The following is a 27,657-nucleotide window of genomic DNA, read 5'->3' on the forward strand; positions in this document are numbered from 1 at the left end:
AGATAAACTAGTTAGGGCAGATGAGAAGATGTACTGTATGTAGCTAAGAACAGGGCAGTCCTGACAGAAAACATAGTCGATGCTGCAGGGGCAACCATAAACACACAGACAGCAATAGAATGGTTTAGATCATGGCAAATTTATGTGTGAAAATGGCCCAGTCAAAGTCCAACTGAGAATTGAAAATTGATGTTCACAGATGGTTTTCATCCAGTCAGAGTGAGCAGGAGCTATTTTCAAAGTACTGGTTAAGATCCGTTTCTAGATGAATTTGGTAGACATCCCTAAAAACACTGCAATTTCAGCAAATATAGGTTATGCGGAATATTGCCTCTGGGGGCTGAATACAAATGGGTAACACACTTTTCAGGTTTTTATTTGTAGAAAGTTGTGAAAAGTTCCCTACCCTTTCATTATTGTGCGTTACTTTGAATTGGTCTGTCACATAAAATCCCAATCAAACCTAAAAGTAAAAGTACTTTAGGAATTTGTGGTTGTAATTTGATAAAAGTTCAAAGGGTATGGATACTTTTCCAAGCCCCTTCCTAGGGGTTAGCAGGAATACTCTCATCTTTTCAAATTTGGTCCTGTCAGTTTTTGTTGGAGAAAGTTATGATTTTTTGATTGCAAATCTATCCTCACATGCGTTGTTTATTTTACACTTGGCACTAAACTACCTTCCATCTGTTTTCTCCAAACGGGCATATTTATTTTTAATTGAACATACTCCCGTGGTTCAGGCTTCCTAACATAACAATCTTGAACCACTTTACACTTTCACTCTCCGATCGTCTCCACAGATTGGTTTGGTTTCTTCCCGGATAATTCCTGCGCACACACGCCGGCGTGCACGTGTGTGTGCAAATACACACACACACTACCACACGCACACAGACACACACACAAATCTGTCTGCGCACTTACACCACTTCATTTTTCCAGAGTGAGAACTTTTGTTTTGGCGGAGGCCAGAGAAGAATGCAGACAAAGCAGACATAATATTTGGATTGCTGCGAGGTCCTTGTATGTGTATGTGCAGATGTGTATTATATGTGAGTAAGTGCATGCTAAAATACGCTGGAGAAGGCTGTGGCATTTTCAGCCGTCTCTCCTTCACTGTCAAATTGGACCAGAAATAATAATGCTGCAAGCAGAAGGAGCACAGTGTGTGCACTCACTTTTTCTTTTTTGCACAAACAGTGGCGCTGATGAAGTCCTTATGGGCAACTCCCACCTTAACTCTGTACTTCTCTTATTGGTAAAACTACGTCTCTGAATAAGTCAGGAAAGAGCCATTACTTTATGACAGGAACCATGGAGATGACTTACTAGTGCCCAACAGGACATTTAAATCAACCTCTAGACTGTGTTATTTTTCAGCTTCTTCAGTAGAATGGGGGACTTTGTGGTTCTGGGATAATCAGTTGCAGCTACACAATCAGTGACACTAGTTTATTTAAATTCCCTCTGCGTGTGTCTGATTATCTTTCAGCTGCTCTGGAATTAACTTCACCACGTCTATCGTCATATTCGCTTGTAAAATTAATCAGTAAGTTAGATTTCATCATTTGCTGAGCTGACTGTGTAACCCTTTTTCTAGCAATGTGCCCGTCAGACCTCCAGCAACTGTGGAAGGAGGTGTCTGGAGTGCCGAGCGCTGAGGATGCCCTCAAACAGGCCGAGGGCCTGGACTTGAGCACCAACAGTTCTAATTCTACCTCAGCCTTCCCCAAAGCTGCCAGTGCTCACATTCCACTGCACAGCCTGCCCAACGGACAAAACCACACCCCAAAGAGAGACAGGTAAGGAAAGCTCACGATGATTTCTTTCAATAAGCACGCTTTCATTGTTTGTCTTTGCTCTGTGCTTCAACTTTTTCTCTATTTCTCATTCAAATTATCCTACTTTCTCTTTTGCGGGTATTTTACTTGCAGCTAAGCTTTCATAACTACATGAGTATCACATATATATATGTTGAATTCAGTGTGCTCTGACAATGATGTCATTAAGAAGAGTATGTTGCCCGATTCTTCAGGAGAGGTTTATAAAGGTGCTTTTGTCCAACAAATAATGTTGTGAGGGCGATATCAGAGATGCATGCGCCAGGTGTCTTTGTATTACACACACTGCGTGGCTGTGTTGGCCACTCACAGGCTTGTCTTCATCTTTAAGAGCCCGACTGTTTGAGTGGATATCCTCCTTCACCAAGGCAGACAGCGGAGATGACCATGTTCCCCTTTACTCCAAAGGCAGCCAGCCTCCCAGCAGCCAGTGAGTAGCCATCCCACACACACACACACACACCCCTACATACGCAGAGCGCGTAAACCTAGAATAGAATAGATGCACTTCTGAAGGGTTAACTTTAGCACACACCGGTTTAAGAGGAAACATTGGCCCTCATGTTTAGAAGGAAAAGATGGCCATTTAAGGCGCAGACTTGAGACTTGACCTAGACTTGAAGGTTGGGAGTTGATTTTCATGAATAATTTTTAACTCATGAAATCTGGAATGAAAGCAAACCTGTAAATCACAGGTTGTAAGCCAGTGAGAGCAGCTCTAACAGGTGCATATTAACGTGTGAAATTGACTGATTTATTATTAGTAGTAATAGTATTATTAATATTAGTAATTGTCTTACTAATAAAATTAATAATAAATACTCAGAAAGAGGACAAGAAGAGCTCCAAACCATAGCTAGTGCACTATGTACAGTTGGATAGTGGTCGATATAAAGAAGTTGACAATTTTTGACTTGAAAAATTATTTGGACATTTTGTGAAAGACCTGAAACTTAACTTAGACCTTCCTCTTAAAGTCTTGAGACCTCACTCCAACCACCCGGTTAAAGACTTGACATTGGATTTAGACTTGCATCTCACAGAGTTGAGATCTGACTTGGAATTCACTCTCACTCAGGCTTAGCTTGGACTTAACTATTAGACATTTGAGACTTGATGGGAACCTGCCTCTGGAAGAATAAAAATGGTTTTCCCCCTCAGAAGTTGTAAATCAGAGACTTGATTGGGACTGTCCTCTCAACAAATTTAACTGGACTCCAACATTTTCCCTTATTGAATTGAGAGACTGGACTTTGACTTGTGAACATCTCCGTCTGGAAGTGAGGTCAAAGTTGAAGAACAAGCATGATATAGCTGAGTGGTGTTGTACTGCAGCTGCAGTGTTCTGCTGTAGGTCTGCTTAAACTTTTGTGGCCTCGAGAATCACAAAGAGGGTAGCACTGCTGTGCTAGCCTGCTAAGCTAATGCATGGTTGATGTGGAGGACAATGTGGTTAGCAGCAGTTTGTCATGTCTGCTGTCTGAGCTACTTCTGAGCTGCCTCAAGCACGGCCACCACAGAGACATTCTCCCACAAACACACAGCCATTGCTCTCCAGACTGCACATCTGATCGGAAAGAGGGAGAAAGTGAGGCAGGGAGACAAGTTTCCATCTGCGAGACAAATGGTTTTTGTTAGACATCCTTCTGATGTTGATTTGGGAGAATCCCCATCCCAGTCATCATACACACCTACTCATTTGCACAAAGCACACACGTATACACACACACTTCCAAAGTCATGTAAATAAATGTGGAGACAGCCGTCGGAGGCACTGCTCCAGGTCTGAACCACATCTGCTACCGGACCTGCCGCGCACACATGCACAAACACACAGTTATTGCATTTGTTCAAACCAAACCTGGCCTGGTCTTTCATCGTCGCACTCGCTTAGAAGCACACACACACACGCGCACACATATGTGCTCATAAAGTTTAACACAAGCACGCACACACACACACAGACTCACCACAAAAGAGTAACCAGCAAATGACAGCAACCACCACCAATCAGTCATGGCTGGTTGGTCCTGTGCCGGCTCCGTGTCAGCTCCTGAAACAGTAGAAGACACACCAACACTAATATACAAACACATGTGCAAAACACACACCAAAGGCAGGGGGATAGGTCATGGACTTCAGAATGCGCCTCTGAGGTTGTTGGACCAATTCCCTTATTTTATGCCTGGCTTCTGTAACTAACCCCCACTTCGGTCTGTCCTCCTTCCCTTGCTCTTGGCTCGAAGATCTGCACCAACTAATCACAGCTAACCACACTCAGATGGCTGCACCAATGCACGCTGCTGTTACGTTCACATATTGCATGCATGTGTTTAATGAAGTGACTAAAAATAATATTTTCATTTGTCTTATACAATTGTGTCTGACCTCAACTGGTGTAGAGATTATGCACAAAATGTAACATCTGTTGCTGACCCTTACTTCCGTCTCGGTTTATGTGTTTGTCTGCAGTCATGAGGAGCTCAGCAGCTCCCATCCCCTCTACGGCCATGGAGAGTGTAAGTGGCCAGGCTGTGAAGCACTGTGTGAGGACATGGGACAGTTCATCAAGTGAGTCACAAAAAATTAACTTGCATGACCATCCATCCATCTATCCTGTGATTTTTTGCAAGGCTCATATTTAAGGCCTGACCATATCTCACATAACTTAATTGTGAGCTTTTTGTATGTACACCTAAAAATGACTGGAAAATCTGGAAACTCAATTATGAAAAGAAATTATTAAATTCTGACATAGCAGATTAGTAGGATATTTTTCATTGAATGCGATTGCTGCTGTTTTTATATTTATATAAAAAATATTAACAATGATAACAAATATCACAAATCAATTTATATTAATTTTCACCTAAAGGTTATCTAAACAGTAATGTCTTTTCTGTTGAAAAAAATCTAACTATTTTAACCATTTATCTATGAGGGATGGGCAATATGTTATGGTATTTCTTGCAATAATAATAAAAGTGATGACATGTTTTAAAAAATCCATTGCACTCCGGTAAAGATGGTAGATTGCATTAAGTACAACCGCATTGCTAAACAATACACAATAACTGGATTTGATAATATTTTTTAAGTTATTAATGTTTATTACTACTCTCATAAAACCAACACCAGAAGAGAAAACTATCATCATGCAGAGTTGTTACCAGTAATTGTAATTTTTCATAAATTAAAAAAAAACAAGATCATAATGGTAAACAGTATGATAATTGTGCCTCTCTGTTATCCGCTATGCTTGTAGACCATAGCAATAATACCAAGCATATCAACTTGAAATTAATCATAATAGATGTTACTGTCTGGGCCCTTTGTAAAAAAATAAATAAATACACTGAAAGAAAAATGTTAGCAAGAGGATTTGTAAATAGGTCATACATAATAGTTTTCAAATGAAAAATGACAATTTGAAGATCCCACACAAAAAATTATTTGGCATCTTACATCCTGGTTTAATTTGCACAATAGGTTTAAAAAGTAAGATGAAGAGTTAAATTGAATTTGGTTTTGGGCTATATGCAATTTCTTTTCAAATGCATATAACTTTTATTTTAATTTTGTTGATTTTTGACTAACGTTCTTTAGGTGCAAATCAAGAAAGTTCACACTTGCCGTTTGTAAAGCTTGCAATAACTTCATTTCTCTCCTGCTAGCCAAAATCTGTGTTTAAGTTAAAACTTCACCCTATTAAACGGTGCGCGTCAGTCATAGAAATCTCTGTGGAGTTCTGCATTTTCCTGATTTTCTTTTGCTCATCTTTTTCAATCTGTTGCATCACATTTGCTCTGAGGCACGTACACGCCTCCACACACACACACACCCCCGCGCACCCCGACAGGCACAAACACAACGGTACACGACGTTACTTGTCATGTGTATAGATTCTTTGTTTTCTAAAGATTCTTTGAGTATTTCCAACAGACTGCCAAATTCATTTATTTATTTTAACTATGTTTTTATACACACTTTGCAAAGATGGAATCTTTCTTTTTCTCCCATCTGCCATGTCATTTTCACATTTGGAGATATATTGCACCTCCTCCTCATTGGTGCACTGGACTTCCCCCTTGGCACAGAGGCTTCTAATGAAAGGCCTAACAAGCCCCTTAATGAAGTCCTACACAAACTTACACTCATTACCAACTTGGGGTTTGTAGTTGTTTGAACAGTGAAAATATTAATAAGCAAGAGTGATGAAATGAGTATTCATACACACAATCACACGGGTGTGTGGGGTGACGCCAATGGCATTGGACAGTTGGATCAAAGCTTGCTTGCAGGCTGGGAAAGTTTGGAGAGGAAAGCTGTTGTTTGGTGTCTCATTTCACGTAGCCCGGGGGCAGATGGAAGGAGAGCAGTCGCTAAAGTGAAAGAGCATGCATGTGTGTGTGTAAGAAGAGAGATGGAAGAAGGAAAAAAAAAACAGAGGCAGCGACAGATAATGCCGTCAGTCCAACAGCGAGCTCCCTCCCAGCAAGCCTTAGTCATCGCCCCAGGAGGGGAAAAGGGTAGAGCGGAAGAACAGAGGAGGGAGACGCTCCACTGTTTCGGGTCTTTCTTCTCTTCTATTCTCTTTTCTCTGCCCACCATCCTCCTACTCCTCCTCCTCTTCCCTGTCCTCTGGTATAATACTCTGGCTGTGGTCACCAAAGCTGGGTGTAATGTGGGTTAAAGGCTTGTCTGCCAGCACTCAGAGGAGTAAACAGAGCCTCTTTGTCGGGACAAACTTGAAAAAAAAAAAAGAAAAAGAAGCAAAAAACTGCTACTGTTTATGACCCGGCTATAGAGAAACAAGAGAGAGGGGATGGGAAGGGGCAGAGTTAGCTGGAATATGTGTGAATCATAGGCATTTTGGGGAGTTACAGGAGGGGGAGGGAGAGAGTGGGCAGAAGTGTGAGTGACGAAGAGGCAGAGAGAGCTCCACATAGGGGTTGGAGAGGGGGTTAGAGAAAGAGAGACGGGGGTGAGCTCATGTTTTTGTTATTATTATCATGCACTTGTGTTGAGCCATCTATCTGCCTAGATTAGTCGTGCCATGACATCATTGTTTTTGTTTCATCTCGAGTCTTTGCCTCGGGTTGGAAAACTTCTTACTTTCTCAGACGTTCACACACACACCCAAAGTACCATCTGTTACACACGTTAAAAGTTTTTTTATTAATACACTGATCAAAGAAATATGGCACGCACCTCAAACACAAACACAAGTAAAGCAAAAGTGCTTTACTGAGAACTGTAAAGAAAACACAACACTGAGAACTGTGTGAGACTATTCAAATCACTTGGATTTCTGTTTACACAGATCACAGCCACAAACCTTAACACAAACCGGTTTTTATGGAACATAAGAGAAATTAAACTTGGTTTTCAATGTTTTTTTCTGAGAACATCTGAAAAGTGTGGCAGGCGGACTCCTTCAACCATTAGTTTTCAGAAGTCAACATAGATTTGTTAGTGGACAGAGTTGGATTTCATGAGGACTAAGTAGTGTTCCCAAACTCTAAATATCTTAGAGATCAGTCCATCATCTAAAAATTGCTTGAGCTATTTTAAATACAATATGGTAAACATTATTTAACTCAAATTTATAACATCACCGCACTTTATATACAATGTAAACTTTTCTTTCCTCTTCAACTGCATACTACTTTGCGCTGGTCTATCGCTAAAATGTATTGAAGTGTAGGCTTATGACGTGACAAAATGTGGAAAAGGTTAGGTTGTATGAATACATTTGCAAGGCGCTGTGTACTAACACTCCCCGCTGAGGCTGCAGCAACCTGTGAATAACCTTGGTGATGACAGAAGGAAGACTGGGAGGAGCACACTGGGAAAGATCAGGAGGTCCCAATTCCTCCCAGATTTGAGGAAGCAAACAGCGACACCATTTCCACACGCAGACACACACTGAAGACACAGCAGCGTTAATAAGAGAAGTTTTGCTAACAGAGAGCCTTAAGATAAGGCTGTGTGAGATAACATATGAGCTCATATCCAGGTGGTTGTCTTGGACCGTGGCCCCAATGAAGTGTACACACACACACACAGAGACACACACAGCACAGCTGCTGCGTCCGTCGCTAGACAAAATGAACCTCTGAGATTAGGATTTATTTTTACAGCGCTGAAGCAGTTCATAACTCAGTCTAAATAAAATTGAAGCACCTGAGATTACTTCCTGCTTCATTCATGAGACCTGAACCGATACAACAATAATCCTCTGGACTTAAAAGTCTTAAGCAGTGGTTTTATATTTGCAGGAAAAACTAAGTTGTTATATTTATCCTCCTCTTCTCTCTCTACCTTCAGGCACTTGAACAACGAACACGCCCTAGATGACCGCAGCACTGCTCAGTGCAGAGTCCAGATGCAGGTGGTTCAGCAACTGGAGATACAGGTGGGTCCCACACACACACACACACACGCGCACACACACACACACACACACACACAACACTAACATAACATCCCATCACTGACACACAGAGGCCTAATTTTCATACGCTCACAAACAATGTCATGAAGACTGTTCTAGCCTGTCAGTGGCAGAAACTTGTCTTTGGCGGGGCAGAGTTTATGGAGAGCAGCGGAGCTTGTAATTTAAAAGGAGCAGTCAGCAGGGAAGCTGCCATCGCCGCTCCAATTATAAAGCTTCTCTGGTCACCAGCACTAGAGGGGGAGGAAGGGAGGGAAAAGACACAAGCAAGACGTGGAGGACTGGGCCACGAGGAGATTTTCTTAGCGATTCACGCTAAGAAAATCAGATGTTTTATGTTATTCATAAAACATCTGAATAATGCTCCAGAAAAAAAGAAAAGATCAAAACGATACTGTTCTCTGAAGAGTGACAAAGTGGAAAACACTGTTGCAGTTTCCTGAATACAGGAGTCAGATAGCTAAAGGTTTGTGTGTGTGTGTCGTCAGTGTTGTGCCAGTTCATCCCTAACTACAACCAGTTCTGAATTCAGCTCGCAAAGACTGAATTAATATTTGTATGTAATTCATCACATAAACACTCTGAACGAAATGCACAACTTCACTCTGAACGGGATCCCACTCAGTTATTTCATAAATTATTTTTCTTATGAAATAAAAAAATAGATATAGTTTATGGTGACATGCAGCAATTAGCTTGCATAGGATTTAGACTCAGGAAGGAGATACAGTAACCAACATGAATCTTAAATTATAAGAGGGGGCATGGCTAAAATATGTTCCAAAAGGAACCGAGGGGAAAATGAGTGATCAAAACAGTCGCAGGGAAACATAAGACCCAATGGAGCTACAACTAAACACAAGGAAGCATTAAAGAAACACAGACCTCCAGAGCATCCTGACAGCTTGCTTACGTCTGTTTAATTCTCTCCTGTTTACATGAACTGTGAAGTTGCTCTCATTTACATACTTTCCCTGCTTTTCCAGCCAAAAAGCAAATTGAAAGTGATCCATTTAGACTATGTTTTTAAGAGCGAGCGGTTTTAATGCACTTCAAGGTTGAAATTAGTGCTTGATAAAACCCAGGCTCTGTCTAAATATGCCAACTTACAAAATTGTCACTCAGAAACAACAACAGAGTGACAACATCTGGACTGTTTTCTCCAGATATTCAATCCTGTGCAATGGCTAATGAGCAAACTTAGAAAAAACAGAACGCATTATGTTCATTTCTGCTAGGCCTGGACTCACTCTTTGTCGGCAACAGGCTCCTAGACACCAACACCAAATTGCAAATACTATTGCTCAAAAATCTTTCTTGAAGTTGAGGGAGAAAGCCTTCAGTTTATCTAATTAGATTTAAAGCTATGAGAGAGAAAAACCTACCGGATAAATAATGGATCTCTCCAGAGACAAAGTAACAGCCTGAACCGAGCAGCAGTCACCAAACTTGACATTTGAGCAGAAATATTGCCACGCCTGTCCGTGAAGAAAACACAGTTTGTGCTTGAAGTATAAAGGTAAATATTTTTCAAGCATATCTTCATGTAAGAGCTTATTTCCTGCTTTTCATAGCTGAATAGATCTGGAAAGAGCTGAGCTGAGCTCAGCTTTATCATGCAAAAACATTACATTTAAAGCTCTACAAAAAGTTAACACCAGTTTGAAGGCTTTTGTGCACAACTGCGTGTGCCTGCGTGTGGGCGTGTGCTTGTGTGTGCGTGGGCTGTCCAGTTTTATGGTCAACTTTTGTGTTTGCAGCAGTGGTAAACATCGTTTAGCCGAGCCCCTGAAGCCACAGCCAGGGAACGCAAAGTGACAGAAAGGCAGCTGGTGTCACATCACATCAGGACAGCCGTCTCTCCCTCTCTCACTCCTTGACATGCCGCCTCATTCCTCGGCCGTCCGCAGGACGCCCACCGCTCCCACGCCACAAAGAGCACATCCAGATACCGGACAGGCATTTTGTTTAAATTTCTCATATTCAGGCAGCGACACACATCTCCAAAGCGTGGGAGGAAGTTGCGGGTGCCGTTTGCTCCTTATTGTACTTTGGAACCTTAAAAAAAATGAAACAACATACACAGAAAGAGGCCTCAGCATCTCCACAGGCTGCGGCAGTACCCCATTAAACAGCCGTTAACAAAGTCAAACGGGGGCGAGCGTGTCTTCGGGCTGGAGGGAAGTGTGTGTGAGAGAGCTGCGGGTGCTGAGGCGCCTCGCTCTCATGTTCGCCACTTTGCCTGAGGTGTAATTGTATTTGTAATTCTATGTCAACACCGCATTAAATCGATCTGAGGATAATGAAATGAGATGACATGTATTTTTTCCGATTGTGTCTTGCAGCTGGCGAAGGAGAGCGAGCGACTTCAGGCCATGATGGCCCACCTGCACATGCGCCCCTCAGAGCCAAAACCTTTCAACCAACCTGTGAGTACACGCCGACACCCCACGGTCCAGATTACAACACAACACATTTGCTTCCCCTAGATGGGACTTGACAATTTGTCGGTGCCTCTCTTGCTTGGTGGCTATGCCCCCTATTGTTCAGTGAGGGTTAATGTGGCATTTCTAAATCATAAAAGCCTTTTCTCCTGCCTTACACTCTATTTTTCATCTTTTTTATAGTCTATTTTACCACCTGAAAGTATATTCCTGTGGAAATTATGCCCTTGCATTTCTCTGGATCCACAAATAGGGTCTTACATTTTGAGTTTGTTTTAGTCGTTTAAACTGCGTGGAAGTTGAATGTAATTTCTCCAAGCAACTCTTTCGTTGTAATTTAACTAAATGCTGCCAAATATGACAGAGATTTTGCACAGCTTTCTTGCACGTGCTAAAGTGCATCCACTGCAGTTGGTTGGCGAGGCTGTTATTAGGAATCTAATGAATATTTCATTATTCAGATTGACGAGGAGTCTTATTAAAATATGAAGATGTTGAAATTAATTGTCAATTAGAGCTAGAGTGTCTTAATTTGAGAATATAAACGAGCGCGGCTGAGTGGCGACGTGTGTGCGCACGTGTGACCGTGCGACTGGATGATGTGTTGATCACAAGGGGATCAGCTGCCATTATCATCTAATGGGAAATCAGGAAGGAGGCGTGTTCTGTCACCACTGGAGACGGGCCTCGGGGTCAGGGATTGGAGGAGGAGGGGCAGAGGAGGAGCGTCAGGAATGGAAACAAAGCTTGGCCTCAATTAACAGTGTTCGACTGTTGCTGTGGTGATGAGCCGGGGTTGCAGCTTTAATGAAGTACCTGTTAAACAGCCCCGCCCCCCTCCAGTCAGCTTAAATGGTACAGAGAAGGGTCAGAGGAAATAGGAGGTGATTCACACATTTTACATAAATCTAGACAACACACACACTTAGTGGTTTTAATTAGTTCTAAACTAGAAGCCCTACAACGCCTCTCCCAGAGAGACTGGGAGTACTGGTTCGGCGTGTGTCTGTGTGTGTGTCTCGGGCTCTGCCTAATTGGGCCGAATTGGGCCGTGAAGGCTGCGCCACCGCAAAGTGCATGTGTATGTTCCCCTTCCTACAAACATACTGTCATGTGGTTTTGTTTTTGTAAGCTCGGGGTTAATTGCAGTCTGTGCTATGTGTGTGCGTGTGTGTGTGAATATGTAGGTATGAATACACAAGCATGTTCAGAGAGTGCAAATCCTTGCTGCCATTGATAGGGCCCCAAATTTCCAGGAAGTGCTTGAGGCCCCCTTTTTTAATCTGAGCTTGCATTCGATGAAGTTATTAGAATAGATGGGTTCATTTGAAACATTGAGGACTCCTGCTTTTCTCAGGATTTGCATCATTTCTGCATTTTAACAAAGGAAGATAAGGGGAACTAAGTGAAGAATTACATGTAGACAAGCTTCCATCATGACCGATAGGCGATGTGTTTTGAAAAGGCATCTGTGTGAAAAAAGCCAAAAGAGCAGGGTTTAATTAAAAAACTACTTTAAATTTTACACACGTTGAGTTCTTATCAGTTGTGGCATCTTGACAAAGTCTTCATATTTATACCTCTTGAGCTTTTTCACATGCGATTTCATGACAACTGCTGTGCCACTCTGAAACATAACATTGCCATCACCATGGTTACCATGGCAATGAGGTTTTCAGGATGATGTGTGTGTTCGTTTTCTGCCACACATAGTGCAAATAAAAATCTGTAGAAATGAAGCATCTTTTGCTGCCCTGCTGAAGAAAAGCATTCGAACAGCATGATGCTGCCACTGTGTTTCACAGTGGGAGTATTTTTCTCCATTTACACATCTTCCTGGGAAGGTATCTCTCTCTTGAATGGAATTACGTTCTTCTTACCAGATTTGTAGAGTGCACAAAGAGTTCGAAAGCTGTGTATTATTTCCCTTCCTTATTTTAAATCAACTCTCCCTTCTAAATATGAACCTAACATATTCTCTCTGGATCTTCGGTTTCTTGTCCCTTTCTAGCTGAACCTGGCTTCCAGCGGCTCCCTGTTAAAGAGGGACAGTGATGCCTACCCAGAGGGTCTACCCCACCCTCCCACCTCAGCCGCCACCCCAATCACGCCACTGCGCCAGGGACCCTCCGTCATCAGCTCTTCCAGCCTGCATACACACTCCCACTCCCACACGCACCCGGTTGGCCCCATACGTCGGCGCAACTCTGATAAGTACTGCACCCCTATTGCCTCAGGTAGACTCCAATAACAAACCTCTTTCTCGTGTTTTTGTTTTTTTTGTGCCTCAGAAATCACTTACTGTTTTGAGAGATAATGTTTTGTACTAATTATTTTTTTTACTATTTCCTAAACAAAACCCTTAAACTCTTGTGTTAAAAGTATTTATCATCATTGTTGTCTTGTTTTCTCTCTTCAGAGCTCGCTCAAAACTGTGAGTTCTACAAGAATGCTGATGTCAGGCCTCCTTTTACCTACGCCTCTCTTATACGTCATGTAAGCATTGCCCCCTTATCTGTCGCACAGTCCCTCTGTCAGCATCCTCCTCTGATGTCCCACATCTTTCCATCTTCCTCCAGGCCATCCTGGAGTCCCCAGACAGACAGCTGACTCTAAATGAGATCTACAACTGGTTTACACGAAAGTTTGCATATTTCAGGAGAAATACTGCCACATGGAAGGTAAGGCCATCATATGAATAGATTTTGTTTGTGTTTTTTTCATGTCACATTCCTTAAAAAAAACTTGAGTTTATTTTTCATGTACATTCGTAATCTTTTCTATTATCATCTTGAAGTTGAGCAATTTGTTCTAAGCCGAGAGGATTTTTATTTTTACGGAGTATTTATTGATGGAAAAAGTAAATCACACAATGCCAAACTGTTTTGAAGTTGTTTAAATGATGCGGTAGATTAGCAAAGCTACATTTAGTAACAGAAGGTTTGGGTTGCGGCTTTCTTTGCAGTAATATTTTGACAAAAAATAAATTATGCTGTTCAACACAGCTGATTAAAATGGGATCGCTGAAAAGTGATTATGGTCTGCGCTTGTGAATATTTCTCACTTTCAGACCCAAACTTGCCTCAGCAGCATACACAGTGGAAAGAGTATTTACAAACCCTGAGCTATCATGTGGCAGGCCAAGAAGTAGCAAATAATTGTGAAGTGGAGGGAAGGCGTTCTTCTTTAAACTTTATTCAGCCCCTTTGCACCCCTAAATGAAATTCAGTTCAACCAATTGTCTTAAAATTTCACTAATTGTTGCTAATTATAAAATTATAATCCCCACTATTCTCAGAATGAAACAGTGGTGGCAGAATCATGATGCTTTTCTCCAGCAGTGATAGGGAAGCTGGTCGGTTAATGGAAAGTTGTACAAAGCTAAAAACAGGCCAGTGCTGGATTAAGACCTGCAAAAAAGCTCCACAAGACTCGAGACAATAGCAGAGGTTCACCTTTTAGTAGAGCAACAATCTTAAACATACAGCCAAAGCTTTGATGACTGAGTTTAAATCCAATTATATTTATGTGTCAGAATGGCTTAGTCAAAGTCCAAACCTAAAATCCATAGCAAGACCTTTTTTTTTTTTTTTACTTTTTTGGAAAGACGCGAGGTAAAAATTTCCACATAGTACAATGTCAAAATCAGTGGAGACATACCCCAAAATACTTTTCAGCTCATGTTTAAAAAAATTAATATAAAATACATTCAAGTTTGTGCAAAAAAAAAAATAGTTAAAGGTTTAAATACTTTTTCAATGTTCTTTTTTGGACAGTAAAACTCCACTAGTCACATACAGTGCAACACCTTAGGATGGAGAAGTATGTCATGGACTACTAACACAATGTTTGTGACCATGCTGAACTTTCTTCCCTTTAAGCCCATCTGTAACACAAATACTAGACAAGTAACATAAGAGGCGAAGACAGCAGCCTTCTTTAACTGGCTCTGACAAAGACGGGATGAGGAAGATGGTGGAAGGAGGGCTGCTGCAGAGGTGAAGAGACAAAGGTTCCGGGAATATCTTTACCCCCTCATCTGACTTTTATGAATTTTAACTATTAATGCCAGGGCTCTGTTTTCTCCTCCATCAGTCTGGAGGACCTTTAAATATAGTCCCGGCATGGCTTTATGTATTTATGTAGCAGCCCGATGAGTCAAATGGGGCCTCAGAGATGTATGTCCTTTAATAAGTCGTTATATTTCATGAGCAGAGCGATGGTGTCAGGCGGTGGAAGTCGCCAATCGGAGACAGAGAGGGACAGAAACAAGGAAAAGATGAGCAGGAGGGAAGGCATAAATGAGAACAGACTGTAACTGTGTCTTTCAGCCATTTTTATAGTCAGTTAAAGTTGTTCTTAGTAGTAGAGCTTATGTTTCTTAAGGAAATAAAAGCCTCAGGTGTTTTGCCAAAGTACCAGTTGTGTACAAAGATTAGATATTTGGAAAGTAATGATACAAAGAGAACCACACAAAATTATTGACATGGAAGAAGATTATTTCCTATCGTCTTCCTTGTCTGTCTGTATGGAGGGGTGTGCATATGGTCAACATTAGTGGTGGGCAGGTCAACACAAATCTGCCTTACTTGAATTGCATGTTCTCTTGCTGCTCCAGTTTTTAAGTGAATTAAAACTTAATTCATATTCTGGTTAACTCAAAAATTAAAAATGGAAATAAACACTTCACTTATCTTTATTTTGTAGGAATTGTTAGTGTTGCCAATAATTGCAGCACTTTATTCCTTCCTGTGTTATATTCTTCAGTTCTATTCTTCCTGTTGCTATTCCTCTTCTTTCTTCTTCATACCTACTTTCCTATCTCCTTCCTTTCTTTGTGTCCTTTCTTCTGTCCCTTTGTTCTTTCTCTCTTTCTGTCTCTTTTCTGTGTCCCTTTTCCTTGCACTTTTTATCCATCCATATATCCATCCATTCCTCCGGTTTCTCTGGGTTCCACATTTAAAGCCCACTCACTGTAGAAATATCCTGCATGAAATTATTGTGAACTTTAGTATTTTATATTTTGAAATAAGTACAAGGGACTGAAATCTCTGGAAAGTTGTGTTTGGAATAATGTGAAAGTTTATTACATGTATAGAATCAATGCAGGTTTGACTAAAATTTGGCCCAAACACGATTGCTCACCTGTTCATTCCTTTTATAAATGTCTAGTTCTACCTGCATGCGCGTGTTTATTGTCCATCCTACAGTCCAATCAAATCTCCAACTTCCTGTGATGGTCACTCACTTGTGGTGTTAAGATCAACAACCCTGAAACGAATGAATCCGGTTCTATTTTTCTTGTGTGTTGTTCAAGCTTTCCTCTAAAATTCCTGCCTCCTGTTGTTGCCCCCCAACCCCCCACACCTCCCACCTCTCAGCCCAGAAGGGAGTGGAGATGAGTGGCACATGTGCTGTGACCCACTGTAAATGACTGCTAATGTTTTAACTGGGAGAATTAGGCTTTCATCACGGAGACGAATGCAAATAACAGTGCAATAGCACCGGTGTCTGGTGTGTGTTTGTGTTGGTGTGTGCGGGGGTGTGCGTGTGTGTGTTTGCACTGTCAGGGTGGCAGGCGGAGATTGGGGTCAGACTCATTTACAAAACTTAGCATCACGGCTCGGGGGGTGGGGGTGTTGAGGGGGTGTGTGCGTGAGGGGAGGGGGGGGGGTTTCTCCTCTGATTATGGCTGTGTGTAATTACGTGTGCACGCGAGCTGCTCTCTGTGTATGCCCGCATGTGTGTGTGTGTAATTACGGCAAAGAGTGATGCACGCCTGGCCTGTCCCTCCCTCTCGGCTTAGAACAGCGTGTCAGAGAGAATATGCAGGATTTAATTATAGACGAATTAAAATTGGTAATGAAATTGGGCATGAACAAACTACAAATAGCAGATGAAAAGGGAGGCCTGTCCCTGGGGGGCTGAGACGAAGATAGCGGTGTGCCAGCCTGCTTTCCTGCCTGCTTGCGTGTCTGGGTGTGTGTGTGTGTGCTGATGATGACTGATTAGAAACAATCCCAGATAAAATAACGCTTCTAGAAAATGTTCGTTTCATACTGGCTCTGTTCGGGAAGCTACAGGAAAACCTATACAGTGATGGGTGAAAAAAAAGTACAAAGTTTTGTCTTGTTTCTAATCTTTTTTCAGAACGCTGTGCGCCACAACCTAAGTCTGCACAAGTGCTTCGTTCGTGTGGAGAACGTGAAGGGGGCAGTGTGGACTGTGGACGAAGTTGAATACCAAAAGAGGAGACCACCAAAGATGACCGGGTGAGTGCGAACCCGGCCGCTGCTGACAAGACTTTGAGGTTATGGGTGTTGGCACCATGATTGCCAAAAATAGATCTGCTAATGTTACCCAGAAGCCAACTCACAAATTACCTAGAGCAAAAGTGAGGCAAGGAGGCTTCTGGCTTGTGATGTGCGCTGCATGCGCCGTATGTGTTCTTTTTTTTTTTTCTTGTTTGTCGACACCATTTGTAAGCACCAGCGTGAGATGCAAGGAGGGAGAAAAACCTTGTTAGCGTGTGTAAACAGATGTTCCCCGCAACCATCGGGGATAATTACGCACCCACACACACCTGCACGCCAGATATCAGACACTTTCACATGTCTGTTTCAAGCAGCTGTTTACACTCCGCCAATGTTTCTGTCTGTGGAGTATTTTGGAGGTTTGTCACAGTGTTTGATTGAGGTGACATCTTTTCACATGTGTACACAATCTGTGCTTTAACGTCGTTCCCTCCACCCCCTTCCTTTTCTGTCTCTGGCTCTGTGCAGAAGTCCCACTCTGGTGAAAAACATGATTTCAGGCCTGGGTTTCGGATCGCTAAACGCCAGCTACCAGGTAACACTTTGCATTCATTTCTGGCTCTTTTCCTTTAGTTAATAATCAACATTTTTGGAGTGTCTGAAAGCGGTCTTGAAAATTAAGAAATTAACTTTTATTGTTTTTCAAAGTCTGCAGAGGTTTTAAAAAATACTTAGTGTATAAAACTATTTAAGTGTCCACACTTTATTCCTTTTTCTAATATCCAGAACATGAAAAATAAAGCTTGCTTAAAGCTTGATTTAAATAGCCTTTACCTTTTCATCAGACACCAATGTGTTTTTTTTCATACTCACTGTTTTTTTTTTTGCTCTACTGACATAGACCCCACAGGTAAATGTATCACTTTTGAGCCCTCTTGTAGTGCTGTTCAACAATATTCATACCTCTTGAACCACAAACTTCAACCTATTTTATTGAGATTTTACGTGATCGAGCAGCACAAAGTGATGCAGGACGGTGATGACAAAACATGGGTTTCTTTTTTTTTCTACAATAAAAACAAGTATGTTTTGGATTTCTATTCACCCACTCCCTGCATCATTTCCTCTACATCACAGGTGTCAAACTCCAGTCCTCAAGAGCCGCTGTCCTGCAGTTTTTAGATGTGCCACAGAAAACACTGGAATGAAATGGCTTAATTACCTCCTCTTTGTGTAGATAAGTTCTCCAGAGCCTTGCTAATGACTTGAATTATTCTATTCAGGTGTGGTGCAGAAGGGGCACATCTAAAGGTTGCAGGGCAGTGGCCCTCCAGGACTGGAGTTTGACACCTGTGCTCTACACTTATAGCAGCATGTCTTTTTGGGGCCTGTTTATGTCAGCTTTGCTGAGCTAGAGATTAAAACTGTTGCACTTTGTTTTGTGAAAAAGCTCAAGCTAGAGTTAATGGAGAGTCTCTGTAAAGAGCAATTTTTACATCTCACTACAGATTCCCAATGGGATTCAGGTCTGGGCTTTGACTGGGCCAATCCGACACTGAATGCTTTGATCTGAGTCATTCCATTGCAACTGTGGCTGCATGCTTAGGGCTGCTGTCCTGCTGGGAAGTGTCCCTCCACCCCAGTCTCAAGTCTTCTGCGGCCTGTTATTTTCTATAATTGACCAGTGTTGAGCTCCATCCATCTTCCCATCGGCTCCGACCATAAGTCATACGCCTTCCCTGGCTTACGGCAAAATGAAAATGGGATTTCTGCAATAACTAATAGTTATCTTGCCAACAAAGCTGTAGATATTTGTAACTGAGTTGTTTTAGTTTTTTTTGTTTTATTATATTAAAATTTTATTTGTAAAAAAAAAAAGAAAATCATGTATCTTTTTGCTCCTCCTTCACTACTCTGTGATGGTCTTCCACTCAAAATCCCGTTATCGCCTTTCAGAACCAGAAACCAATTTGTGCATTGTCTTGCTTGATGTTTTTTTTTTTACATACACATGTCCAAACCTGATAAGCCAAAGGTTTTCTATGCTGATATCCAGAATGTTTGACAAATTCACAGGAACTTTGATGTGATAAATGTAGAAAACCTCTGAATCAAGGACACTAACATCAATTCCCTCTTATAATTAGCCGATTCCCTAACTGCGCTCACATCGGCTGCCCCCACCCCCCCCACACACACACACACACACATCAGCTTTCCACTCTCTTGCCCCATCTTGCAATGTTCCCCCCTCCACCGGCGCACACATCTCGATCACCTCACCTTGGTGCAGGCACCGAATGCACTTTAGCGACTGGGATGATTTATAGCGTCAAGTAGTTGTCAATTAAGGTTACTGCATAAAATTATTGCCTGCCCCAGAAAACCCACCTCTGAGCCAGTGAGAATTCCTTTTGTCTTTCCTTTTTCTTTTTTTTTTTTCCCTTCTGCATGAGAAGGGGAGGTGGCGTGAGCCTCTCAGCGGCGTCCAACCTGTCTGATCCAACGTCTGGATGCGAGTCTGCAGAAAAAGGACCAAAGCTGCTCTTGTTGGCTCTGTTGTTGCCTTCTGCAGACACAGATGTTGCACTTATGTTTGTGTCTAAGCCGAGGTTGTGGCTCCGTTTCTCATAGCATTCCTATTGAGACTTTTGTGTGATTGCACACACACACACTCACTTCTTGACAGGGACCTACGGGAATAACTCTTCCAGCTGAAAGTACTGTGTATAAGTGCCCCCTAGTGGTTTGAAATGATGTTCGCTGTGGCCTTAGATAAAAATGAGCTCTGATGTGGGCAATTTCTAAAATTGAAACACCTTTGCATTCCTTGTGACTTTAATTATTCAGTTAAGTTAGGCTTTAGATCCATTTCTGTCTGTTAAACTTATGGTTCAATCAAGCATGACTTAAATCTGTTTTTCTGTGTGCAGGCGGCTCTGGCAGAGAGCAGTTTGTCCCTGCTGAACAGCCCCCCTATGATGACCCCTCCGTCTGCAGCTAGCCTCAATATGCTGCACGTGGGCCATGATGATGTCAGCTCCACCGTGGAGCAGGTCAACAGCAACGGCAGCTGCAGCCCCACGCTCAGCCCTCAGCAGTACAGGTACGAACCAGAGCAGACACATACACGCACATCACAGTGCATGACTTTGCGTTGCAATTTTTCAGGTATGCATGGAAACTTCATTCATAAGTTATGTCAACCAATTTAGTATCTGTCAATCATGGCAGTGTCACCTTAAGGTGTTTAGAAAAACATTTGAGCAAAAAAAAAGAAAAAAATGGATAAAACAATCTAAAAATATAGATATAGGTGTAAATTATTATTCCTCTGAGGTTCACGTTTAAAATGGGAAATTTGTAGTCTTGTCAACACATGCTTTTTTTTTTGGCAATTCCGAATCTTCTGAATTTGATTTAACTCAATTTAAATGCACTAAATAGAAAATGAATGAATGATTTGAAATGAGATATGTGTCTGAATTTGAACTTAAGGCTGATTGCAATGAAAAAATATAAGTTAAAAGTATACAGAGTACTTTGCTAATGTACTTGGAAAAGTAGCTTATCACAAATAAGAAAAAATAAAAATTAGTTTAAAAAGTAATACTGACCAGAAAGGTGTGTTATCATATATGTATCCATCTTCCTTTATCCTGATACTTCTAAAAAAATTCAGTGAAAATTAGTGAGCAAAGAGCATCATGACCAAAGAACACAGCAGACAGATCAGGGAGAAGGCTGGGGAAAAGTTTAAGACATGAATTAAATGCAATTGGTGAACTTCATGCAAGCATGGGTTAAAACTAATACTACAACGTCATCAACAGATGGTAGAATATGGTGGTGGCAGAATCATGCTGTGGGGATTATTCTCTTCAACAGGAAACCAAAATATGCTTCTATTCTAGAGGATTTTACTCATTATTTTTCTTCCTCACATAAAACCCAACAAAATGCAAATGAAGTTTGTGATTCTAACACAACAAAGGTTAAAAGTGCAACAGATGTTACTTTTGTAAAGCACCGTAAATGAATTTACTTTAGACATGTTGATATTTTCTGTAAAGTGCCCTTTGATTAACTGGGTACAGCACAAATGAACTACCAGTGATTTCGTAGATGACCGGAGTGTTTTGCATCACATCGCCTCACTGACAACTCTGTTCTCTGTTGCACAGCCACCCGGTGCACGTGAAGGAGGAGCCGACTGAGGTGGAAGAGGACAGCCGACCAGTATCCCTCCTGGCTGGCGTCACACACAGCCTGCCACTGCCAAGCGACGAACGTGATCTGGAAGAAGATCTTCCCACCGAGGAGCTGGAGTAGGACGCGCCTGACCAATGGATCAACGGGCCGGGACTTCTCTCAGATCAGTCCTACAGCCCTCTCATCAGCATGAAGAGGAAAAACAGCATCCGTACACTTAAGAGAAAAGAGAGGGAGTGGAAAAAAGAGAATGTTTTTATTTTTTAAGTTTGTTTTAAAGAAAGTTTGAACAACAGAGAATGACATTGAGAAACTCAAAAAAACAGGGTTTAGATGACTTTTGTATACGTTCAGTCGCAAAAACCTGACTGTGGAGCACTGCTTTACCTCCGGGTGTTGCTTTTACAACACTTGGCTCAGAGGTGTAACACCACTTTACTCATACACACTCTCGCAAAACCTGTGCACGCACGCACACACACGTACACACCCCTACTTGTTTACCTGTCAAACCATGTCCCATGTCTCGGCGGGAAAAAAAACCCAAGAAAAAAAAACATGTCTCAGAGGGCGTGGAGGGGGGAGGCGGGTGGACAAAAAAAGATCCCAAGAGGCATGGACACACGCTCTCTCCTCATACCACCACCTGGCATAGGTGCTTTTCTCTCTGTGGTCTCAGTTGAGAAGAAACACTGATGTGTGTTTGGAAAGAACAAGACGTACACAAACACATAGGAGCATGTGTATATAGATTTGGAGAGGTCGCCGGGGGCAGGACACCTCTTCTCCCCTGTTGGAGTCAGATACTTGCTTTTTCGTACACTTTGATTTGATTGAGACAAAACCAATGGCCTTTGAGATGAGGGAGAGAGAAGAAGAAGAACGACGGCACGGCCCTGCTCTGTGTCTAGGCCTCAAAACACCAGTGCGACGGTCACTAAGGGACGTTTTTTTTATTACTATTATTTACTTCTACATTAAAGAAAAGAAGACGTTTTTCCGACCATTACTGCAGCCCACACCATTCCCCTGCCCTCCCACCCCGAAGACTGCAGGATTAGGTGCTCTTCTTCTTCTTCTTCTGTCCTCTGTCTGCAGATGAGCATGGAACACTTTGGAGAGGAAGAAGAAATGACGGGAAGCAGCGAGAGACGAGGGAGGAAGTGTCTACAGAAACTTTGTGACTAAAAAAAAAAAAAAAAACTGTCTGTGATTTTGAGAAATAAGAAAAAAAAATGTGTGGTAGCTTTTGTCATTTCCTTTTTACTTTTTATTGTTTACGTTTGATGATCAATATTCCCATTGTGGATTTCTGCTCTTCTAAGGATGTACGTCTGTTTTTTGTTTTTTTTTCTAAGTTGTTTGATTTGCTCTGGTTGTTCACGCCATTCCAAATAAGTATTGGCAAAATAATGAGTCACCATTTTTAAAGAAGAAACACAGTATTGTCCCAACTGTCCTACCCATCAACAGCCTTTCTGTCACAAATGAAGCAGCAGAGAAAATTGGAAATAGCACTTAAAAGTTACCGTTAACCGCCAAACTTTGCTTTTATTTTAGCTCAATCTTTTCTGTTTTTTTTAAGTTGTGTATTTACTTAAGATGTGTCTGTAATGCTTTAAAAAACATAAATATATATATAAATATATATATTACTGCAGTCAGAGAATACCTCATCCCACAAAGGTTCTGCCCAGAACTGTGTCCAAATTGATTAAGAAGAAGTAAGGGGAGATATTCCTTCTGTGGGACACCAAATGTGGCAACTCTGCTCAGCCTCAATTCAAAGCTCTATGGTTGTAATTGTTACTGTGTAGAAGTTATCTGCAATTCACTGTGTGCGTTTGTGTTCAAGAAAATAGCACGCTAGATTTTTTTTAAAATTATTATTATTATTATTGTTTCTTGTAGGCGTTGAAGCGTAACTTTTCTCTACAGTTGCATACCAAATTTAAGCATTTATTTTAATCTAATATCTTCTTATCATGTTCCCATTTTATTTTTTTTGTTACAGGTAACCAAAGAAATAAGTAGAAAACCAAAAACCCTGTGCTTTATTTTACCCTTCTTCTTTATTTTTTTTTTTTCGTTCAGAAATCGGGCCAAAAGACAAGTAACCATGGCATTTTTCTTTCCTGTAATGACATTCACACGAGTGTTGTCCTAAAACTCTTAAACTTACAGTGCTCTTCATTCCAGAAACCAAAGTGTGCAAAGCAAGCTGGGATTTTAGGTACATTTTCAGAATTACTTCAATTAGGTAGGAGGCCAAATATGAATAAAAACAAACCTTGCACAGTTCCTCTGAAAAACACAATGCAGAGAGGAGAGTAAAAAGCACTTATAGACGAAACCCTGCCTCTATACTGACCCATTTTAAGTTTCAGTAATACTACATTTTAGCAGACCCAAACAAAAGACTTTCTCTGAGTTTTGTTTTAAATATTAGAAGGTATGCAATCGACAAAAAAAAACAAAAACAAAAAAACTCTTTCAACAGGAACTTCCTCCACAAGAGGAGGAAGTGTACTGTGTCAGGCTTCAAAAAGTCACATCTTTGGACAAAGAGAAATTATTCTAAATATGTGTTACAAAGAGGGAACATTTAATGTAATGTGGAAACAACCAAGGGATACAGTTATTGTCTTCAGTGGGTTTTGGGGTATTTTATTTTTTAACTGAACTTCGGATGTTTTTTTTTTGTTTTTGTTGTTTGTTTGTTTTTTCCCAAATAATATTTCCAATGACTTTGAGTTAAAACAGGACTGTTTCCTGTTGCAAAAGAGACTGAGTGCAAAACACATACCTGGCAGGCAGAGATGTTGAAAAGAGATAAAATAACCAAAAAAATATTACTACCTCCTTTTCAAAACTGTTCAACAGATAGCCAGTGGGAATCTGAACTCTCTTTAACACTTGCTCTTTACTCTTCCTCAACAATAATACTAAGAATGCCAAAACTGTTGTTACACATACTTTACAAAAAGGGTTGCCTGATATTAGTAGACATCCGGTTGTGATATTATTGTTGAATATTGCGATGGTGACATTAATTGCAATTGAAACACATATTCCTTGCTATTCCTTTTCCTTTTCCACTGTCACAATGTTCCAGTCACTCTTACCGAGCTTCAGGATTGTGGTCATAGAAAACAATGAAAGTTCAGCCAGCTGATTAAAGCTCATTAATAAGCAGAGTTTGAATGCATGCCACGGGAAATGTTGTAGCCTAGCAAACATAGCATCTGTTGTGATTGTGATAACAACTGCAGTTTGATAATTGTGCAGCTCTATATACAACGGAAATCAACAATAGCTGGTGACTCCCTTTCCCATCTTCCCATCTAAAAAAGTGATGCTTTTTAAATTTTTATATAGTTAAGAATGACTACCTCTCCGTTACCATATCTGAAGCACTCGCTGCATCTCAAAAAGCGTTGAGAAGTGCTTTCTAACTGCGTCATTTTCTTTTCCACACCCGATTATCACTGAGCTTTCTAAAGGAAAAGCTTCTTAGTTGAATATCTCCTTATACGCTCGTTGTTAGCGGCTTCCTCTCATTGTCACAGGTGGTAATGGGCTACAAACAACACACACGCATACACGCCCACACCAGAACTGGCTCAAACAAAGGCTCAAAACATCCAGATATCCTAAGAACTGCTCAACACTCAAGAGGTCATTGAATCTCTAAAAGTCACCACTAATAGCCAGATTCAAACCAGGAGGAACTCCTGCATCCAGAACGTAGATGATTCCTAACTTGTGCTTTAAGGTACACCTGTAAACGAAGCCGTTTTGTAAAGATGTAGATGGTTCACAGGTCAACCGTGTAACACTGCTTTTTGTTAGCTTGGCATAAACATGATGCATTCTTGTATATTAACGCTTGGTTCGTCTCTCCCATGCTTCTCTTTTGCCTTTGCTTTTGTTTGTTTTTTTTTTTTCTTTAATTTTTCTGCACCTGTTGAGCTGTTGTAAAGCTTCCAACCTGGATTTCTATACTGTACTGCTAATGCTGAATATATGTATTTATCACATTGAGTGCTGCAGATATCTTGGTTAAAACTTTTTCTTTTTGTTATTGTTTCCATTTTTCAGTTCTTCATAAAACGTCTGGGACGCATTTTTTTTTAAATGTATTATCAAAAAGAAAAAAAAAAGAAAATAATTGAATTTAGATCAGTGGTTTAGGAAACACCTGTTTGTATATTTATCTTAGCTAGATCTATTTTGATACTTTTTTGTCTCTGTATTGCATTTCTGCATTTTTAAGGAAAAAAAATCAACAAAAGGAAAACAAACTAAAAAGGTTCTACATTGTGTATTGATACCTCAGATGGACTTTTTTTTCTCAAAGACAGGACCAAAACTTCTGAAAAGAAAAAGAGAAAGAGGAAAAAATGAAAGAATATTTAGCCCCTCTCTTGCTTTAACAAAAAAAGAAAACTGTGGAGCTATAGAAAAGTATTGCTGTTGGTCCTTTCAGGTGCCAATGCGTGTCCTTGCTCCCTGTGACACCTCCCTCTGTCCCCCTCACCCCCCGTCATTCCTGTGCCGAACTCTGACCTGCAGAGCTGTCAATCATCTGCAGGTGCCAAGGGGCCGAGTCAGAAACCGAACAGGTGGCGACTCGCTGCAAACTTTATTTCCAAGTTCAACAGAGGCAGATTAATGACTGACACTGTTGCGTTAATATTATTTGTTGTTGTTGTTTTTGATACTCCTCCTTTTGCTTAGTCACAAAACCAAAATATGGAGTGGCTCTTTGAGATGCAGCTCTGACTACCAAAGGCATTGTGAGCCAACATTGCTTTAGTCCAAACTCCTGAACTGTAACCAAACTGCAACCAAAACCAATGTCACAACTTTAACCAACCAAAAACGAAAAAGGAAAAAAAAAAAAAAAACAGAGCTACTTCCAAAACTCTCCATCTACGCCACTTACCACCTTCACCTACAGCAGTTTCCCCTCATCCATTCGTGTAACCGTGTTGTGGGGAGCAGTCTATGTCCCTTTGGCTTGCGTCTGACTCAGAGGACCTAGCGAGAGCAAATCCTGATGAGTGATTGGACAGTTCTGAGGCATTATGGGAGGGGAAAGGGACTCTCAAAGCGGAGCTTTTGCCTGATGGTATTATTATATAGACAGCCAGATTTTGATGGAACTACCACTTTAACGATCCTCTGGTTTAACCTTAGGAATATGTGTACATTTACAGCAGTGACTCTCTTTATTGATTCTTAGTTGAGTTTACCTGTTTACCTCTCTTTATTCCTTTGGTTTTTGTTATGTTACTTGTTGTTTGAAAGAGTGACCCGAGGAAGAGGCGGAAACAGGGACCAGGGTGGTTGCTTTAGACAGACAGATGACGAGCCCGGCCCTCTGACCCTCCTCCCCCCGGGGTAGCCATGTAATGCCAGTCACTGCCCTTTCCTTCATGCTGTATAAAAACACACACATATATCTGTGTATTTGTAACCTGAATCTTCTTGTGTCTGTCCATGCAGACAATAAAAAACTGTACAGTAGGTCTAGTTGCATGTAATCTGTACTAATTATTGACAATGGCATTATAAAATGCAATAAAATACTTATTACACTGTCCTAGGCTGCGTCTTCATTCCTTCTCTTATTGCTCTCATAGTTTTAGTTTTTAGTTATCTATGTCAAATTGATCATTATGCACGCTATACCTTTATAAAGTAACACTACATATCATGAAGATGCAACCTACTGTGAACATCTTATTCATATTTTGGCCTGTAATGATTCAATTGTTTTTAAAACAGGTATATGTTGGACAATTTATTGTGCATTTTTTAATACACACAGAATCACAATTAAACATACATACACAAATAAATACATACACTCTAATAATGAAAAAATATTTCTTTCCCAGATGCATTAATACTACCAGAATAGATGTATCCTGTTCAGACTGAAAGAGTGGTGAAATATTTAAGACCTCTAGGAAGAAGTCATTTTATGAGTGTATAATGTTGAACCTAGAAAATCTACAATAATTTTGTATTTCTGTTTTGGAAGAAAAAAAAATACAGCAGGTTGCAGGTGGTGTAATCAGTACACTTTTCAAAAATAACAAATGCATCTTTAAAAGCCCACCATTAATATGACTGCAATGCCCATGGGTCTATGCAAACTTGTGAGTTGGCCTGTAAGGATTAGGCACAGCTATAGCTGAAAGAAAATAAAATTTACTGACAATGTTTCTTTGTTCACTATGCAGTTTGTGTTACTTCTAAATAGAGCAGCAAATGAATCAAAAATGTTCAGACATTAACTTTTGTGGCATCAAACTTGAATCACTTTTTGCAAAATAAGGACTTTAATTCAAAAGTGTTCAAAACTGTGATTAATAAATAATTAATTAAAAGGGTCTAGCCATGTTGGTGTTTTAGCACAGATCACCAGCCTTAAGATT

General features: G+C 40.8%; 1 protein-coding gene across 2 annotated transcripts in view; it reads left to right on the forward strand.

Moving 5' to 3' along the window:
* foxp4 (forkhead box P4) overlaps positions 1–26,816 on the forward strand; it is a 110,432-nt gene extending 83,616 nt beyond the window's left edge. For both annotated transcript variants that reach the window (XM_023353493.1, XM_023353494.1), the window contains exons 7-18: positions 1,601–1,802; positions 2,173–2,271; positions 4,314–4,412; positions 8,172–8,259; positions 10,644–10,727; positions 12,754–12,979; positions 13,162–13,238; positions 13,322–13,423; positions 16,893–17,014; positions 17,525–17,591; positions 19,930–20,102; positions 21,181–26,816. In XM_023353493.1, the coding sequence (XP_023209261.1) occupies positions 1,601–1,802; positions 2,173–2,271; positions 4,314–4,412; positions 8,172–8,259; positions 10,644–10,727; positions 12,754–12,979; positions 13,162–13,238; positions 13,322–13,423; positions 16,893–17,014; positions 17,525–17,591; positions 19,930–20,102; positions 21,181–21,328 (1,487 nt within the window). In that variant the 3' untranslated portion in view covers positions 21,329–26,816. The remainder of the gene's footprint in view (positions 1–1,600; positions 1,803–2,172; positions 2,272–4,313; positions 4,413–8,171; positions 8,260–10,643; positions 10,728–12,753; positions 12,980–13,161; positions 13,239–13,321; positions 13,424–16,892; positions 17,015–17,524; positions 17,592–19,929; positions 20,103–21,180) is intronic.
* The last annotated feature ends 841 nt before the right edge of the window (positions 26,817–27,657 follow it).

This window comes from Xiphophorus maculatus, chromosome 20 (assembly GCF_002775205.1).
Source record: "Xiphophorus maculatus strain JP 163 A chromosome 20, X_maculatus-5.0-male, whole genome shotgun sequence".
NCBI lineage: Eukaryota > Metazoa > Chordata > Actinopteri > Cyprinodontiformes > Poeciliidae > Xiphophorus > Xiphophorus maculatus.